At 38.2% G+C, this 18,073-nt stretch overlaps 3 protein-coding genes across 3 annotated transcripts; all 3 read left to right on the top strand.

Moving 5' to 3' along the window:
• The first annotated feature begins 584 nt into the window (after window positions 1-584).
• On the top strand, window positions 585-2,506 carry LOC113158428 (ovarian cancer G-protein coupled receptor 1-like). The gene is made up of 3 exons (XM_026354331.1): window positions 585-737; window positions 1,707-1,891; window positions 1,990-2,506. Exons 1-3 carry the CDS (start codon window positions 585-587, stop codon window positions 2,504-2,506), a joined length of 855 nt encoding a protein of 284 aa, XP_026210116.1.
• A 2,471-nt stretch (window positions 2,507-4,977) lies between these two features.
• LOC113158427 (G-protein coupled receptor 4-like) lies at window positions 4,978-7,168 on the top strand. The gene is made up of 4 exons (XM_026354330.1): window positions 4,978-5,056; window positions 5,785-5,840; window positions 6,309-6,484; window positions 6,588-7,168. The coding sequence occupies exons 1-4, from the start codon at window positions 4,978-4,980 to the stop codon at window positions 7,129-7,131; spliced, it is 855 nt and encodes a 284-aa protein (XP_026210115.1). The 3' UTR covers window positions 7,132-7,168.
• A 6,307-nt stretch (window positions 7,169-13,475) lies between these two features.
• Window positions 13,476-15,313, top strand: LOC113158426 (ovarian cancer G-protein coupled receptor 1-like). The gene is made up of 3 exons (XM_026354329.1): window positions 13,476-13,628; window positions 14,514-14,698; window positions 14,797-15,313. The coding sequence occupies exons 1-3, from the start codon at window positions 13,476-13,478 to the stop codon at window positions 15,311-15,313; spliced, it is 855 nt and encodes a 284-aa protein (XP_026210114.1).
• The last annotated feature ends 2,760 nt before the right edge of the window (window positions 15,314-18,073 follow it).

Below are 18,073 nucleotides of genomic sequence, written 5' to 3'. Positions count from 1 at the left end.
CTTCAGACTGTGGGTGAACTACTACAGTACAGTCCAACAAATTAAAACTACTTTCAGTCAGGGCAGTTTAGCAATTCAAATTATTGATCTATTCAAGTGCATGCTCTATGATTTATTAAGCTAAATTAATCGCATGCATCAGTTTTACTTGAATGAAAATGAATTCTGACAGATTATTCAGTGAATTAATGACTTTTAATGTAAATGTCTCTTATTTTAGAATCAGATTGTTTTCTCCTCAGTCCATGTGTAATAATGGTCTCTAATCCAAAATATGACTAACAGGTTGAGGAAATGTGCAGAGAACAATCAGGAGTTCCACCTGAATGTTTTTTAAATGTTAATCTTCCATTCATGAGACGTGAATGTTGTGTTTTATTTATATTTTGGAGACATGCTGTCAATTTAACACGTCTGTTTGGAATCACGCCCACACACTGATTTCTACTTTTCTCTAACACTGGATGTAAAAACATAAATTTTCTCTAAGATTTATACTGTTTGTATTTGTGTTTTACTGATATCACTCACAAAGTCATACAGATGTTCAGAAGCTTGTCTCTTTTCAGGTTTTACTCTGAGGAATGGAAGATTTCTTTAATACCACTGAACAGGACAACAACACCACCAGTGAAGATGTAGATCAGTCAGTACGGGTCCTTTATGTCTTGCAGTGTGTAATCATTTCTATTGGCCTTCCATTGACCCTAATGTCCATCTACGCTGTTTATTCTCTGGTGAGTACATTAGGACACAGATTCATAGTTCTCTGTAACTGCAGTTTTAAATTTTGGTGATGTTTGATTATATACAGTGAACTGGTGGAACAGTTGGATTTGGATTTGCTAGGGGACCTTTCTACAACCAGCTTGTTGGTTGTATTAGGGTCAAATGGACTAATATTTCCTATTTTGGTCTGACCCTTCATAGCGATGAAGGAGGAGGTGGTGCACTAATAAAACTGAAATTGTACCACGTACTGTAACCAAAGATTCTTCAGGGCCCCAAAAGTAGATGAAGGAAATAAAAGTTTACTTCTGGGATGATGCTGTGCTTGTGAACAAGACACAGTTTAACCAGCCCGGACAGATGAAGCGTGGCTGCTCCAATTGGACGCTGACGATCTTTTCTTTAGCTGCAGAAGAACAGAGGGATAGGACGCAATAGTGAACGACCATGGAGTAATGTTTAGTTGCACAGGACAGGATGAGAAGTAAAAATATTAATTCAATTTCAACCCACAAGGAGACACAGACGTAGTCTTTGGACAATTTAATGTTTGACGTGTAGATGTTTAAAAAAATATGTGAAACCCACTGAAACACAGACACTGTTACAGTGGGTCCACTACATGTCTGTGAATCTACAAACCACATAGAAGGCTGTTCTCTATGTTTGCTCCATCTTTACAGACAGAACATTTATCTTTTGAGCCTGAGAAATAGCATTACCCATTTGCATAGTCCAGCTTTGAATGCACATGTAGAGGGTTATGAGGTGAACCTTGATTATAAAGAAATGACATGCAAACTACCACTCTGTGATGTCTGTTAAATGTGTTTTAATCATAATGTGTCACATATGAAAACAGGTGCTCACACTTTAATACATCAGTTTTTTAGTTTTGTCACTTCTTGTTATTATTAATGTGGGATGAGAACGGTTTACAACATGTTTCATTTACTTTTATCAATGTTTTTCTGCAGGTGCGAGCGAGTCATGTTGCTCCAATCTACATCATCAACCTTCTCATTTCTCACCTCATTCAGCTCTGCTGCATGATTGTTGATTTGACAGAGCCATCTAAAAAGACTAATGAAATCCTCTTTTATATTTACTACTTGGGTCTGTTGGCCAATGTCGGCTTCATGGTGTGCATTGCTATGGAAAGGTAACTGTTGATCCAGTATCTGTGTAGCTCCTGTACTTGTACATCTTCCCATTTAATGACTATATGATTCCAGTGTTGCCCAAAAAACTGTGTTACAGGTATTTTGTCATTGCCTGGCCAGTGTGGTACCGCTTCAGACGAACAATCAGGAACTCTTTAATGGTCTGTGTCGTGGTCTGGTCCCTTCCCCTTATCTACCTCCTCCCTTATTATTTTGATGTTGATTTTCAGGTCAGAGAAGTCATCTATGCTGTCTTCCTCCTCTTCCCATGTCCCCTGCTCATTTTCTTCCTGGGTGGGACACTTAAAGCTTTGTCTAAAGCCAGCAGTGTCCCGTCTGATGAAAAACGCAGAATTGTGGCTCTTTTGACTCTGGTGCTACTTACCTACATCTTGCTGTTCCTGCCAAGTGCCGTTTGGTCCCTGGAAGAAAAAGCTAGAGCTAGTATTACCTTTAGCCATCTGTCTTACACTGTGGTTCTTTTCAGTCCTCTTGCAGACTCTTGTCTGTATGTTTTGCTTAGGAAAGGATTTGCAGACAGGGTTTTGGCCTTTGTGTGTTGCAGAATGGAAAGCAGTACCATTTACAGATCAACAGAGTTGATTGGAAGTTGATGTGTATCTGTGAACCAGAAAATAAAACTACACATCATTTTAAATAAGCGTGCAGCACAAACTCATTTGATGTTGACTCTCATACCTTTCAATAGTTGTTGACTGAATTAAATCTAAGACACAATGTGTTGAATGTATATATCCTATTATTAACTACATACTGCTTTCTAAAGTCATTTGTTTTTAGCATGTTATGGGTGAACATGCTCGTCTTTAGGATGTGATTTGGAGCAAAACATCGCTTAAAATTTTCTTTGTGCTTTATAGTTTGTAGCAATGTTTAAGTAATTCATTATATAAATGTTACCTGCGTGATTAAATCCCAGACAGGTATTACAGTAAGTCCTCACGTAATAATGCCTGTTGGTGTAAAACGGTAAACTGTTTGCTGCTTTTGTAGATCTGGCATCTGTTAAATAAAGTTTCTGCTGCAGTTGAAGTTGATGTTTGTTGGTTTTGATTATATCTTTTATGGTGCTAGGTTGCAGCCACATAAAAATATACAGTGATGAAATCGAATAGAACCCACATGTAACCAATGTTACATACAGGCCGACAGGAGTGAATGTTGTGCATTTGCAGTTTTTAAGCTGTCATTGTAAGAAATCATGCTTATACATGTCAACACAATCTCACCAAGACGTTGAGTCTGCCCACACTCACTCAGCAGTCTCACTGCTATTAGAAAAAAAAAAAAACAGCTGAACACAGAACTGTTTCTCAGCACATGAAAAAGTTTTTAGTTCCCTCTCTTTATTTCTTTTATCCAGCACTTATGGCTCATAAAACTGTGATTTTGTGAGACATAATAAAAACAAAGATGACTAAATATAAAGGTAACACAGTGTAGAAGTGCTGTATGTTGTATTAGTGAGAGAAGAAGCTTTATTTTCCAGGAAAAAAAAACTCACCAAGCTGAAGCTCAGTAGACGCTGGATGATGCAGAAGGACAACAACCATAAATATAAAAAAAAAACTGAATCTACCAGAGAAGGGCTTCAGAAACAGAAAATCAGTTTGTAATCAGGTTCCATTCAGAACCCAGATCTCAAAACACTAGTGATGCTGTGGACTGAACTGCTGTTTACTCCTGAACCTGTCTGAGATTAAACATCTGTGAAGAAGAACGGTCCAAAGTTCCTTCTGGACATTGTATAAGGTCTAATCCACAGCTACAGAAAGTGCCGGCTTGAGGTTATTGCTGTCAAATGTGATGCAAAAGTCACAAATGTGGTTGATGTTTGTGACTTTGGTGAAGATCAGATCACATCTCATGACCAATTTATGCAGAAAACCATGAACTTGCAAAGAGTTCCATCAGTATGTCCTGTTTTTATGGAAAGACTCATTCTTCACATGGTAAGAGCAATTGTGAGTTTTTAATTATCTGTCAATCTTAATGGATTTATTTGAAACCACATTTGTCAGTTTGGTTTTTGCTAGGGTCATTTGTGCTCTAAAAGCAGAAGTTTTGTGATGAGGTATAGTGAAAAACAGGTTGAGTAAGAAGCCAGTGAAGGTTCTCAAGAAAATTCTCAAGAAAAACAGTATGTGGCAATTATAATGTATGTATTACTTAAATGAGTGCCTCTGTTCCTGTGGGTGAATTCACTCCACCTGTATCTATGAAGTAAAATGTTCTGGTTGAGGCAGCTGTCTAACAGTGGGGCTGATGTGCAGCAGTTCTCCAAAGATTTTAGGTTGCAGACAGACTGGATTTTAAAATCTGTAAATTTGTCAAGTTTACTGATGAAAAGTAATTTAAAGTAATGTAGTGTGAGGATAAACTGCAATAATAAGAGCATCACCACAGCTGTAATCCTTTCCTGCTGCTTGTATGATTTTGCAGGAGAGCCTCTCGCTAAACAGCAGGATGGGGACTGTGTTTATGTCTCATCCTTCTCTACATCATGTAGAAAGAAACTGTCATTTCTCAGTTATACACTTAAATTATGTTTTATCTTAATTATTATCTTAAAGTAAAGTGCAGATATTACAAGTGTAGCTGCAAGTGTAATACAACCTGTTTGTTCCAATACTTAGTTTACTACAGAAACAGGAACCTGGCTGCAGATGGCTTCTTAAATTTCATTTAATGTGTTTACCCACATACTTTGGTTTGTTTTTTGTTTTTTTGCTCTTCAAACATTGACCACGTTTCCTGTTCCTAGGAGTTATGATAAAGCAGAAACAGTTGCACGAGAGCGATGTGGTGTGTGTGTTGATAGATTCAGAGATAGAGATAAAACAATTTTCTCATCAATCTGATGTGAGATTGGAACTTTTATATATAGGTGCAACAAAAGTAAGAGAAGTTTTTTTCTCTTCTCTGGTTTTCTGCATAAATTGTCTTTGAAATTAGGTGAAAGAGACTCAGTTGGTGGGGCAGTGACCTACAAACCCCGGGGTTGGTGGTTTGACTCCAGGTTCCCCCTAAATTCATCCTGTTAACGTGTCCCTAGACAAGAACCATGGGGGCTTCAGGTGACTGCCTGTTCCTGCCTAATTCCCCATGGGGTCGACTAAACATACAGAACGATGATGGAAAAAGTATGTGAAGAACTGGTTGAACCTCAAACAGGTTGTTCCTGTGGTAAATGCACTTAAATGTCCTGCATCACCAAACTTCTGCTGGACCTCAGCTGGATGAAACAGTGCATTAACACACACTCTCTTCCTGCTTACGTCCCCTATATCACTGTAGGCTGTGTCATCCAGGAAGGACATTCACACTGTGTCTTTTAAAGGTAAGGTGTTGCATTACTTCTATCGGTCTAGAATGACTTAAGATGGAAATCAGAGCTTTGCTGTGCCTGTCTTCTTTTATCAGTCAAACGTGTTTCTGCTTTTAACTCTTTGATGAAACATCTCAAGTCGTCAGTGTTTTCAGTGTTTTCAGTGACATTTATTTGTTCCTAGTGGTGTTTGTGTACTGTTCTACCACTAGTGTCCTTTGTTTTGTGTTTATTTGCATTACATCTTCATGTTTTACATATATTTTTTGCTTGTCTATATTTAATGTGGAAAACACTTCTTAAATGTGATATATAAATATATACTTCCAAGATTTATAAAGTACTGTGGTAAATTTGTGTGAACTGCTTTGGTAAAATCTCTCATCAATGTTATATGGATATTTAGAAACATTTTCTCTTTACAGCTTCTACTCTGAAAAATGGAAGAACACAATAGTTTTAATTACAGCAACATCACCATCAACGAAACTGTATCTTCATCAGAGAACGTCACATGTAATTTAAGTGTCTTCACATACACAGTCACTTCTATCTGCTTTCCATTGACCCTAGTGGCCATCTACGCTGTTTATTCTCTGGTATGTACATCATGACATTTTTGTTCATCCAGTTCTTTAGTTCTTTCAATTTGAGATAAAAATTATCTTTCATTTGAGGAACTTTATAAAGAGCTGTGTCCCAGACTGTACTATTGTTTAATATATGGCTTCATATTTGTGAAGGCAGATGCAAGAACAAAGCACAAGACCAGAGCAGCTGTAGTGTGACTGTGAAATACTTGTAAACTTGATTATTTATCAGCTTTATGTTGTATTTATTGTACATTCTGTCTGTCAGTCCATCGAGCTGCTGACATTCTGAGGATTAGGTTAAGTTTACTAATCTGATGTTTCTGAAAAGGTCAATTAGAGTTTAATGAAAAGACCATGAATGGTTTTAACTCCAGCTGTTACACAGAGAAAGAAGATATTGTTTATTTGGGAGAAAGTGGAGTTGACAACACATTTACATCTGCTTTGTTCTCTTTAATCGATGTTTTCCTGAAGGTACGAAAGAATCATGTTGCTCCGATCTACGTCATCAATCTTCTCATTTCTGACCTCATTCAGCTCTGCTGCACCTTCATTTGGCTGACAGGAGCTTCTCAGACCATTCACTTATATATCTACTACTATGGTCTGATGGCCAGTGTTTGCTTCATGGTGTGCGTCGCCATGGAAAGGTAACTGTCTGTATGTGTGAAGCTCCTTCTGTTTCAGATCATTTTATTATTGGAAAATAACTCAAAGTCCATCATCTGCTGCATGTGTCTGTCTGTGTTACAGGTATTTGGTCATCGCCTGGCCACTGTGGTACCGTCTCAGACGAACAATCAAGATCTCTCTGGTGGTCTGTGTTGTGGTCTGGGCCTTTCCTCTTGTTTGTGTCCTCCTGTTCTATTTCTCAGATGATTTTAGTCGTGTGTCACCCACAGCCTTTGGTGTCTTCCTCCTCCTTCCGTTTCCCCTGCTTATATTCTTCCTGGTTGGGACCATTAAAGCCTTGTCTGCTGCCATTAGTGTCCGTGCTGAAGAAAAACGGCGAATTGTGGGACTTCTGGTTCTGGTGCTGCTCATTTATATGGTGCTATTCCTGCCTGGCATCATCTGGTTCCTAATAGAAAATGAAAAGAGAGTTCTGATCTTGGGTTGTGTGACTTTCATTTCTTTTAGGTTCAGTCCTCTTGCTGATTTATTTATGTATATTTTCCTCAGGAAAGGGGCTGTAAACAAGGTTCTGTCCTGTCTGTGTTGTTTCAGGAAGGACAGAACTAGTCAGACGTCCAGCAGTGAAAATGATGGAAACACTCACACAGTCACCTCAGTGTAGTCAGAAGAGAAAAGAGGAGAAGACAGAACAGTCAGAAAAGTCAGAGACAAACTACTGTCTGAACGAAATACTGTAGATAACAGGAAGTATTAGTTCATGTTATTGAGTTTGTTTTTCCAGGTAAAATTTTATCTTTGCTTAAAAGATAAAAGATCATTTCTTGTTTAATCTTTTAGTCAGAAGTTGATCATGACTATTTGACTCTATCTTAATCAGATATTACTTATCACCAGTGTGTGACTGTAGCACCACTCCTCCTTCCTCTTCCTCTTAACGAGACGTGCTCCCCCTTTACAGGTTGTTTAAGTCATTTGTTAATTATTCACATAGAGGATTTTAACCCTACTAGCTTTTTTTATGTCAATGGTACAAGTAGCAGACACAACAAACAGGAACATTAGTTTGTTTTACGTGTCTTGACCTTTGGGGTATTATTGTGGCTTTAGCTCACGTGGAGCACATGTTGCATTTGTCACAGACTTTATTTAAACTGTCTTTACAACTACATGAGTCATTTTTCTTTCTTAAAATAACAACAGGCAACAATATGTACAACAATATATAAACCTTTTAATACATGATAATTAAAATGATGCAAGGTATTTGCAGAAGAACATTCAATCACTATAAAAGCAGTTGTTAACCTTGAAGTACGTGTTAAACATGATGTAACAGGTGGAATTGATTTCTGATCATTACAATGTTAAGACGATTGGGATTTTTTAATGTTAATGAGTTAATGTTGAATTACTTTCTTTTTTTTGTTGTTGTTTTTTTAGGTATTTCTATAAAGTGAACAGAGTTTGCTGTGATAAGAGTCAGTTGTGTAATAGTGATGTGTTGACACAGAGATACAGAGAAAAAGTGTGATAGAAGATTGTACATTTAGATATGTGTTTGCTTGTTGCTCCGTTTTATGTCCTTATTCCTGCTGGTTGAGACAGTGTGTGAACAGTTCATTAACAGCAGTAAAAGCTTTATTTCAATAGCTTCAGTTTGGATTTAGAGCACATGATATCACCAGGTTATCATTCCACCACATCACCCAGCAGTTTAGAAGTCTCTCTGTTTTATTCTAAAGCAGCTTCAGACTCACTGGTCAAATAAACTCCTGTTTCCAGTAACTTAAACAATCTGAAAGACTAAGACATTCCTGTCCACCTTACACCTGGAAACTGTTCTTGCCTTTATGTCATCTCACCTTCATTACTGTAACACACTGTTTATTTATTTGTCTTTGTTTTTATTATTCTCCTCCACATGGACATTAATTGAAAGCTCCATCCTCTTATTCCTGTTTAAAGCTGACCCATGAATTTACTCGTTGTCTTACTTTACGCTGCATTTTACACCATGGAAGACTTACATTTACATGCAGCTACATTTAGTTTGATGATTCTGAAAAAGCCATAAATGCAGAAACCACACAAACAGTGTGCACTATTGGTTCATAGCATGACTGCCACACTACCTCTTCTTCTTTACTTCTATACCACATTGTTGCAGACAGTTTGTTTTGATGCCCCAAACCAACAATATTGATCTATTTTAACAAGGAATCCCTCTGTGTTTGAGATACCTGGGGTCATTGCTTTCAATACTAGCCAAATAAATAGTTCTTCAACTTCCTGCAGTACCATCATTTTAGTATTTTTGATAGCATGTAGCTCAGTTGGTTGAGCAGTCATCTATAAACCTGCAAAATATTAGTAGTGGTGCTGCAAAAAAGCATCATGCATTTGAATCAATGTTTGGTTTGTAAAATAAATGATTTTAAGACTAAATACAGACTGGTTGTAAAATTCAAGTGCACATCTTTGCAACTGCAAATCACCAAAAGCAGATTTGAGGTGTTTTGCTAAAACAAACTTAAATAATGATAAATTAAGCATTAACTAATTAACCAACATTAATAAAAGATGATCTAATATACAAGTGTACAACATTAACACATTTCAGAGCAGAGTACAGTCAGTAGAATAAATACAGCAGATATTTCCCAAACAGCTCTAACAAGATTTATCCATGTCAGGATCCCACTGAAAAACAAAGTTAAATTAATGTAATGTGCACTTTCATTAAAATCCCAGATGAAGACCTTCAGTAGTCATGAACAAGGACAGGATGAACATTCAGATTGTGATCCTCCAGCTTTTAAAGGTAAGGTGTCACATTACGTCCATCATTTTAAGGACAATCTTGATAGTAATAATAATAGATGTTAAGGTATTGATGCATGCTGCACCATAGGAACCAGGAATACAAATACATATATCAGCTCCACTCTTTCGGTCAGTGGTAAATAGTATACATTAACATGGATATGTGATGGAATAGTAAGTCTACTACTTAAGTCTACTAATTCTCTTTCAGCTTTTCCCATCAGGGGTCGCCACAGCGGTTCATCCTTTTCCACCTCACTCTATCATGAACATCTTCTACCCTAACACTAGCCAACCTCATGTCCTCTGTTAAGACATCCATATATCTCCTCTTTGGTCGTCCTCTTGCCCTCCTGCCTGGCAGCTCCATCTCCAACATCCTTCTACCAATATATTCACTATCCCTCCTCTGAACATGTCCGAACCATCTCAGTCTGGCCTCTCTGACTTTGTCGCTAACACAGGCAACGTGAGCCGTCCCTCTGATGTACTCGTTCCTTATTCTGTCTAACCTGGTCACTCCTAAGGAGAACCTCAACATCTTCATCTCTGCTACCTCCATCTCAGCCTCTTGTCTCTGTCTCACTGCTACCGTCTCCAACCCATAGAGCAGAGCTGGTCTCACCACTGTCTTGTACACCTTTCCTTTGAGTCTTGCTGACACTACACTCCTGACACTTTCCTCCACCCGCTCCAACCTGCCTGCACTCGCCTCTTCACCTATTTTCCACACTCTCCATCACACTGAACTGTTGACCCCAAGTACTTAAACTCCTGCACCTTCTTCACCTCAGCCCCCTGTAACCTAACGCTTCTACCTTGATCCCTCTCGTTTAGACACATGTATTCTGTCTTACTACGACTGACCTTCATGCCTCTTCTTTCCAGGACAAACCTCCACCTCTCCAGCTGTTCCTCCACCTGCTCTCTACTCTCACTGCAAATCACAATGTCATCCGCAAACACCGACCAACAGCCTTTCCACTCTTCATCCTTTTCAGAGCCTTCCTCACCTCATCCTTTCCAATCTCTGCTATTTCCTGCTCCATAACATCCACATCTTCCTCCCTTCTTTCCCTGTCATTTTCCTCGTTCATCATTGAAACTTTGAGGTTTCAAACAAAGCAGATACAGCGACATCTTGTGGTTCATAAAAGTTAAAGCAGCTTAAAAAGACTGAACTTTACTGACACTGACTTTGATTCATTATCATGTGTGATAAAAGTCCCTGAAGAATTTGTGTTGTCACCAAAAAATCTGAAATACTAAAAATTGATGTAATCCTGTGCGATGATGCACCAGTAATAAAAGCAATAACACATGTGACACCCTTAAAAGTTCCTGATTCAGTGTCACAGAAAATGAGCAAATGTCAAATCATTCACTGGTTCCTCCAGCTTTTAAATATAAGGTTTGTTTAATACATCAAAATGTAAATGTAGAATATTAATACTGTAAATACCCACGGGGAAAGAACGTAAATAATATGCAAACTGTGATCATCTGTAACATTTTAATACAGTTCAACCAGTTTAACTTGGGTTTCTGTTTTCTATCTTTTCCCTTAAATACAAGTAGTACTCAAACAAATAAAGTATCTGACTAATTTATATAAAAACATGTAAAAAGACAGAAATGAACAGAAAAACTGAATCATCGTTGATTTGTTCATCAAATTTTCTCAGAATGATGTCAGTGGAAACAATAAAATGAGTTTCATGTACTGTGGTAACAGAAGTATTGATGAAGTATCTCAGAATGATATGAACATACAACCAACATAAGATCGTCAGTGAAACAATCATCAAGAAAATCATCAAGAAAATCATCAAGTAACAACTGAATGATGCAGAATCTATGTGACCTTGTGCAGAGGTCATCAGGAGAGTGGATCCTTAAACAGAGGTCTGTTCAGTAAATGTTTTCTGTACAATGTAAAACACCCTTATAGAACAAATGTGCAGCCTGATTACAAACATATATTTTCACATGTGGCTGAGATGAAGCTCAGTCGAAGACTTCACTCAGATTAAAAACAAGATTTAGAGAATAAAAAACACAGACCAACTCCAAATAAATGAAACTTCAGGTCAGCTGTCGTTCCTTCTGACTGAGACTCTCCCTGATTAAATGTTGTCTCTCTTCCTCAGAAGAATCAGGAACCTGTTGCATGTTTCATTCATGGTAATTGTTCTAAAGTATAAATCACCTGCACACAGTTACAGAAATGAATGAACAACCTGTGTGGACAGAATCCTGCAGTGAATCAGCTGTTTTCATGTCTTATCTCTTATTGTGTTTATTTCTGTTGTGCATGTGGTTTTATTGATTTGACCTGTTCACCTGCATTAACCCTCCTTCCTTCCTTCCTTCCTTCCTTCCTTCCTTCAGTAAAGTGAACACACCTGAGGATAATTAACGACCAATAGTGTGAAGAGTGAACAGGTATTTGGAGATTTAAGGACCGGAGCAGAGTGAGCTCTGGTTCTCTCTGTATCTCTCTAACTGACCATACTGGACCCGATGAGTCGACCTTGGACCAGGAAGCGACGGTAGAGGAAGCTGAAGGACGCGTTTGGAGTTTCGTGTTCTCCGACGAGGAGCGAATCGGTGGAGGAGACGATGATGGACGGTGGAACCCCCCGAGAGATATGCAGTGCAGAAAGGAGGGACAGGAGAGAGGACACCAGGAGGGAGGATCAGGCCAGATTCACCCCACAGACACAGAAGTGGGAAAGTTGATTTGAGTGCATTTCCACTGAATATACTCAAATCATCTGATGTTCTTTTGAATATGTCCGTTTTATGACTCGACACTGTAACTGCAGCACAAGTTCTGTCTGATCTTGGATCCTAGATCCTCCTGTACAGACATGAGTAAATTCAGGGTATCTCCTCATTAAACCAACTCTTTAAATCCCTAATTTCCTTTTCATTCTTACTCCTCTGTACTCCCAAACCTACAACTCGACTCTTCAACCTCTCTCAGACAAAAACCCTCTTCAAGACGTTCATGTCTCTTGTTGTTTCATCTCCCACCTGTCTAAAACTCTCCTTACTCATGCCCCTTCTTACCCACAGTCCTCTATAACCTTTTTGTGGGATTGGTCACCCATATATTCCTTTCAACTTATTGACTAAGAGCTGCTTTCTCCATAGGCACAATGGCATTTCCTATATTTCCACCTGCACAGCACATACAGGGGACGTCTTAGTTGCACCTTTGCACAGTCTGCTGGCGTAGTTATCTTCCTTTACTTATCCTGTTATCCTTTGTGAATTTCCAATGACTACAATTCTATTATATTTTTATGCAATAATCAAAAATAAAAATGACCCAATCCCCATAACTGCATCAATATCAATCAAAGAACTGAAGTCTTCCCTTTCCTCTTCCTGTCTACTTGACACATTATTGAAGGCTGCGTCTTTACAGAGACAAAAGAGGTTGTGTTACAGGAGGAACATTCAAATTGTGAACCTCCGTTCAGCAAAGGTAAGGTGTTACATTAATGATTTCATTTAATGGATAATCTGATAGTAATCCATAAAACATGGTGATTATATTTATACATACAATGAGTCAAACAGAAATAAGCTTCAGACTGTGGGTGAATTACTACAGTACAGTCCAACAAATTAAAACTATTTTCAGTCAGGGCAGTTTAGCAATTTAAATGATTCATCTATTCAAGTGCATGCTCTGATTTATTAAGCTAAATAAATCTTATACATCAATTTTACTTGAATGAAAATTAATTCTGACAGATTATTCAGTGAATGAATGACTTTTAATGTAAAAGTCTCTTATTTTAGAATCAGATTGTTTTCTCCTCAGTCCATGTTTAATAATGGTCTCTAATCCAAAATATGACTAACAGGTTGAGGAAATGTGCAGAGAACAATCAGGAGTTCCACCTGAATGTTTTTTAAATGTTAATCTTCCATTCATGAGGCGTCAATGTTGTGTTTTATTCATATTTTGGAGACATGCTGTCAATTTAACACACGTCTGTTTGGAATCACGCCCACACACTGATTTCTAACTTTCTCTAACACTGGATGTAAAAACATAGATTTTCTCTAAGATTTATACTGTTTGTATTTGTGTTTTACTGATATCACTCACAAAGTCATACAGATGTTCAGAAGCTTGTCTCTTTTCAGGTTTTACTCTGAGGAATGGAAGATTTCTTTAATACCACTGAACAGGACAACAACACCACCAGTGAAGATGTAGATCAGTCAGTACGGGTCCTTTATGTGTTGCAGTGTGTAATCATTTCTATTGGCCTTCCATTGACCCTAATGTTCATCTATGCTGTTTATTCTCTGGTGAGTACATTATGACACAGATTCATAGTTCTCTGTAACTGCAGTCGTACATTTTGGTGATGTTTGATTATAAACAGTGAACTGGTGGAACAGTTGGATTTTCTACAACCAGCTTGTTACTTGTATTTTTGAAATTTTATTTATTTGTGCTTTTACTATTATTGTGTTGACACTCTTCAGGCCCCAAAAGTAGATGAAGGAAATAAAAGTTTACTTCTGGGATGATGCTGTGCTTGTGAACAAGACACAGTTTAACCAGCCCGGACAGATGAAGCGTGGCTGCTCCAATTGGGCGCTGACGATCTTTTCTTTAGCTGCAGAAGAACAGAGGGATAGGACGCAATGGTGAACGACCATGGAGTAATGTTTAGTTGCACAGGACAGGATGAGAAGTAAAAATATTAATTCAATTTCAACCCACAAGGAGACACAGACGTAGTCTTTGGACAATTTAATGTTTGACGTGTAGATGTTTAAAAAAATATGTGAAACCCACTGAAACACAGACACTGTTACAGTGGGTCCACTACATGTCTGTGAATCTACAAACCACATAGAAGGCTGTTCTGTATATTTGCTCCATCTTTACAGACAGAACATTTATCTTTTGAGCCTGAGAAATAGCATTACCCATTTGCATAGTCCTGCTTTGAATGCACATATAGTGGGATATGAGGTGAACCTTTATTATAAAGAAATGACATGCAAACTGCCACTCTGTGATGTCTGTTAAATGTGTTTTAGTCATAATGTGTCACATATGAAAACAGGTGCTCACACTTTAATACATCAGTTTTTTAGTTTTGTCACTTCTTGTTATTATTAATGTGGGATGAGAACGGTTTACAACATGTTTCGTTTACTTTTATCAATGTTTTTCTGCAGGTGCAAGCGAGTCATGTTGCTCCAATCTACGTCATCAGCCTTCTCATTTCTCACCTCATTCAGCTCTGCTGCATGATTGTTGATTTGACAGAGCCATCTAAAAAGACTAATGAAATCCTCTTTTATATTTACTACTTGGGTCTGTTGGCCAATGTCGGCTTCATGGTGTGCATTGCTATGGAAAGGTAACTGTTGATCCAGTATCTGTGTAGCTCCTGTACTTGTACATCTTCCCATTTAATGACTATATGATTCCAGTGTTGCCCAAAAAACTGTGTTACAGGTATTTTGTCATTGCCTGGCCAGTGTGGTACCGCTTCAGACGAACAATCAGGAACTCTTTAATGGTCTGTGTCGTGGTCTGGTCCCTTCCCCTTATCTACCTCCTCCCTTATTATTTTGATGTTGATTTTCAGGTCAGAGAAGTCATCTATGCTGTCTTCCTCCTCTTCCCGTGTCCCCTGCTCATTTTCTTCCTGGGTGGGACACTTAAAGCTTTGTCTAAAGCCAGCAGTGTCCCGTCTGATGAAAAACGCAGAATTGTGGCTCTTTTGACTCTGGTGCTACTTACCTACATCTTGCTGTTCCTGCCAAGTGCCGTTTGGTCCCTGGAAGAAAAAGCTAGAGCTAGTATTACCTTTAGCCATCTGTCTTACACTGTGGTTCTTTTCAGTCCTCTTGCAGACTCTTGTCTGTATGTTTTGCTTAGGAAAGGATTTGCAGACAGGGTTTTGGCCTTTGTGTGTTGCAGAATGGAAAGCAGTACCATTTACAGATCAACAGAGTTGACTGGAAGTTGATGTGTATCTGTGAACCAGAAAATAAAACTACACATCATTTTAAATAAGCGTGCAGCACAAACTCATTTGATGTTGACTCTCATACTTTTCAATAGTTGACTGAATTAAATCTAAGACACAATGTGTTGAATGTATATATCCTATTATTAACTACATACTGCTTTCCAAAGTCATTTGTTTTTAGCATGTTATGGGTGAACATGCTCGTCTTTAGGATGTGATTTGGAGCAAAACATCACTTCTTAAAATTTTCTCTGTGCTTTATAGTTTGTAGTAATGTTTAAGTCATTGATGTATTATTTAAATGTTTACTGTGTTGTTGATTAAATCACAGATAGGTATTAAGTGTTCATGTAATAATGCCTGTTGGTGAACAGTTTGCTGCTTTTGTAGATCTGGCATCTGTTAAATAAAGTTTCTGCTGCAGTTGAAGTTGATGTTTGTTGGTTTTGATTTTATCTTTTATGGTGCTAGGTTGCAGCCACATAAAAATATACAGTGATGAAATCGAATAGAACCCACATGTATTAACTGTTACATACAGGCTGACAGGAGTGAATGTTGTGCATTTGCAGTTTTTAAGCTGTCATTGCAAGAAATAACCCTTGTACATGTCAAAACAATCTCACCAAGACGTTGAGTCTGCCCACACTCACTCAGCAGTCTCACTGCTATTAGAAAAAAAAAAACAGCTGAACACGGAACTGTTTCTCAGCCCATGAAAAAGCCTTTAGTTCTCTTCCTCTTTATTTCTTTATCCAGCACTTATGTCTCACAAAACTGTGATTTTGATACTTGTAAGTCTCTCTGGATAAAAACAAAAATGACAAAATAAAAGAGTAACACAGTGTAGAAGTGCTGTATGTTGTGTTAGAGAGAGAAGAAGCTTTTCTAGGAAAAACTCACCAAGCTGAAGCTCAGTAGACGCTGGATGATGCAGCAGGACAACAACCATAAATATTAAAGACTGAATCTACCAGAGAAGGGCTTCAGAAACAGAAAATCAGTTTGTAATCAGGTTCCATTCAGAACCCAGACCTCAAAACAGTAGTGATGCTGTGGACTGAACTGCTGTTTACTCCTGAATCTGTCGGAGATGAAACGGTTCTGTGAAGATGAGTGGTCCAAAGTTCCTTCTGGACATTGTATAAGGTCTAATCCACAGCTACAGAAAGTGCCGGCTTGAGGTTATAGCTGTCAAATGTGATGCAAAAGTCACAAATGTGGTTGATGTTTGTGACTTTGGTAAAAATCTGATCTGATCACATCTCATGACCAATTTATGCAAAAAACCATGAACTTACAATTTTGAGTTTTTAAATGTCCCTTTCTCTTTTCATTAGTTTTTTACTAGAATATGATTTGGGTTCTGGTAAAGAGTCTCTCGTTGTCATATGATACACAGCACAGGGCAACTGAAGGGGTATGTTTGCCCATTCAGTCACGTGTGTATATTTGGAAAAGGAATATGATCCATTGTGTTCTTTAGAGGTGGCGGATGGCACATTGAGGTAGTTTTTAATGTTATGAACCATCTTGTCCTTGTATAACAGAAAAGAGAGTTGTGTGTTTTCCTGACCAGAAGTCATGAAGCACCAGTTCAGAGGGTTTGGATAGAGATTTTGCAGATATATCCAACTAGTAACAGGCCCTGGACTGGACCCAGAAAACACGCTGAAGGGAACACAAACATTATGTATCTCACCAGCCTGGGAATACCTCTAAATCCCCCAGGAGGATGGATAATTGGATTCATGGATTTATTTGAAACCACATTTGTCAGTTTGTTTTTTCAAGGTCGTTTGTGCCCCAAAAGCAGAAGTTTTGTGATGAGGTATAGTGAAAAACAGGTTGAGTAAGAAGCCAGTGAAGGTTCTCAAGAAAATTCTCAAGAAAAACAGTATGTGGCAATTATAATGTATGTATTACTTAAATGAGTGCCTCTGTTCCTGTGGGTGAATTCACTCCACCTGTATCTATGAAGTAAACTGTTCTGGTTGAGGCAGCTGTCTAACAGTGGGGCTGATGTGCAGCAGTTCTCCAAAGATTTGAAGTTGCAGACAGACTGGATTTTAAAATCTGTAAATTTGTCAAGTTTACTGATGAAAAGTAATTTAAAGTAATGTAGTGTGAGGATAAACTGCAATAATAAGAGCATCACCACAGCTGTAATCCTTTCCTGCTGCCTGTATGATTTTGCAGGAGAGCCTCTCGCTAAACAGCAGGATGGGGACTGTGTTTATGTCTCATCGTTCTCTACATCACGTAGAAAGAAACTGTCATTTCTCAGTTATATACTTAAATTATGTTTTATCTTAATTATTATCTTAAAGTAAAGTGCAAATATAACAAGTGTAACTGCAAGTGTAATACAACCTGTTTGTTCCAATACTTAGTTTACTACAGAAACAGGAACCTGGCTGCAGATGGCTTCTTAAATTTCATTTAATGTGTTTACCCACATACTTTGGTTTGTGACCTACAAACCCCGGGGTTGGTGGTTTGACTCCAGGTTCCCTCTGAATTCATCCTGTTAACGTGTCCCTTGACAAGAACCTTGGGGGCTTCAGGTGACTGCCTGTTCCTGCCTAGTTCCCCATGGGGTCGAAAACAGTGCATTAACACACACTCTCTTCCTGCTTACATCCCCTATATCACTGTAGGCTGTGTCATCCAGGAAGGACATTCACACTGTGTCTTTTAAAGGTAAGGTGTTGCATTACTTCTATCGGTCTAGAATGACTTAAGATGGAAATCAGA

Source organism: Anabas testudineus, chromosome 15 (assembly GCF_900324465.2).
Source record: "Anabas testudineus chromosome 15, fAnaTes1.2, whole genome shotgun sequence".
NCBI classification, from domain to species: domain Eukaryota; kingdom Metazoa; phylum Chordata; class Actinopteri; order Anabantiformes; family Anabantidae; genus Anabas; species Anabas testudineus.
This window is presented reverse-complemented; position numbering and strand designations above follow the sequence as displayed.

Bases quoted from the DNA above. Each gene is read 5' to 3' on its own strand.
- LOC113158428 (XM_026354331.1), top strand. From the start codon at position 585: ATGGAAGATTTCTTTAATACCACTGAACAGGACAACAACACCACCAGT. The intron at 738-1,706 runs GTGAGTACATTA...GTTTTTCTGCAG, and splicing joins TCTACGCTGTTTATTCTCTG to GTGCGAGCGAGTCATGTTGC. The intron at 1,892-1,989 runs GTAACTGTTGAT...ACTGTGTTACAG, and splicing joins GTGTGCATTGCTATGGAAAG to GTATTTTGTCATTGCCTGGC.
- LOC113158427 (XM_026354330.1), top strand. From the start codon at position 4,978: ATGGGGGCTTCAGGTGACTGCCTGTTCCTGCCTAATTCCCCATGGGGT. The intron at 5,841-6,308 runs GTATGTACATCA...GTTTTCCTGAAG, and splicing joins TCTACGCTGTTTATTCTCTG to GTACGAAAGAATCATGTTGC. The intron at 6,485-6,587 runs GTAACTGTCTGT...TCTGTGTTACAG, and splicing joins GTGTGCGTCGCCATGGAAAG to GTATTTGGTCATCGCCTGGC.
- LOC113158426 (XM_026354329.1), top strand. From the start codon at position 13,476: ATGGAAGATTTCTTTAATACCACTGAACAGGACAACAACACCACCAGT. The intron at 13,629-14,513 runs GTGAGTACATTA...GTTTTTCTGCAG, and splicing joins TCTATGCTGTTTATTCTCTG to GTGCAAGCGAGTCATGTTGC. The intron at 14,699-14,796 runs GTAACTGTTGAT...ACTGTGTTACAG, and splicing joins GTGTGCATTGCTATGGAAAG to GTATTTTGTCATTGCCTGGC.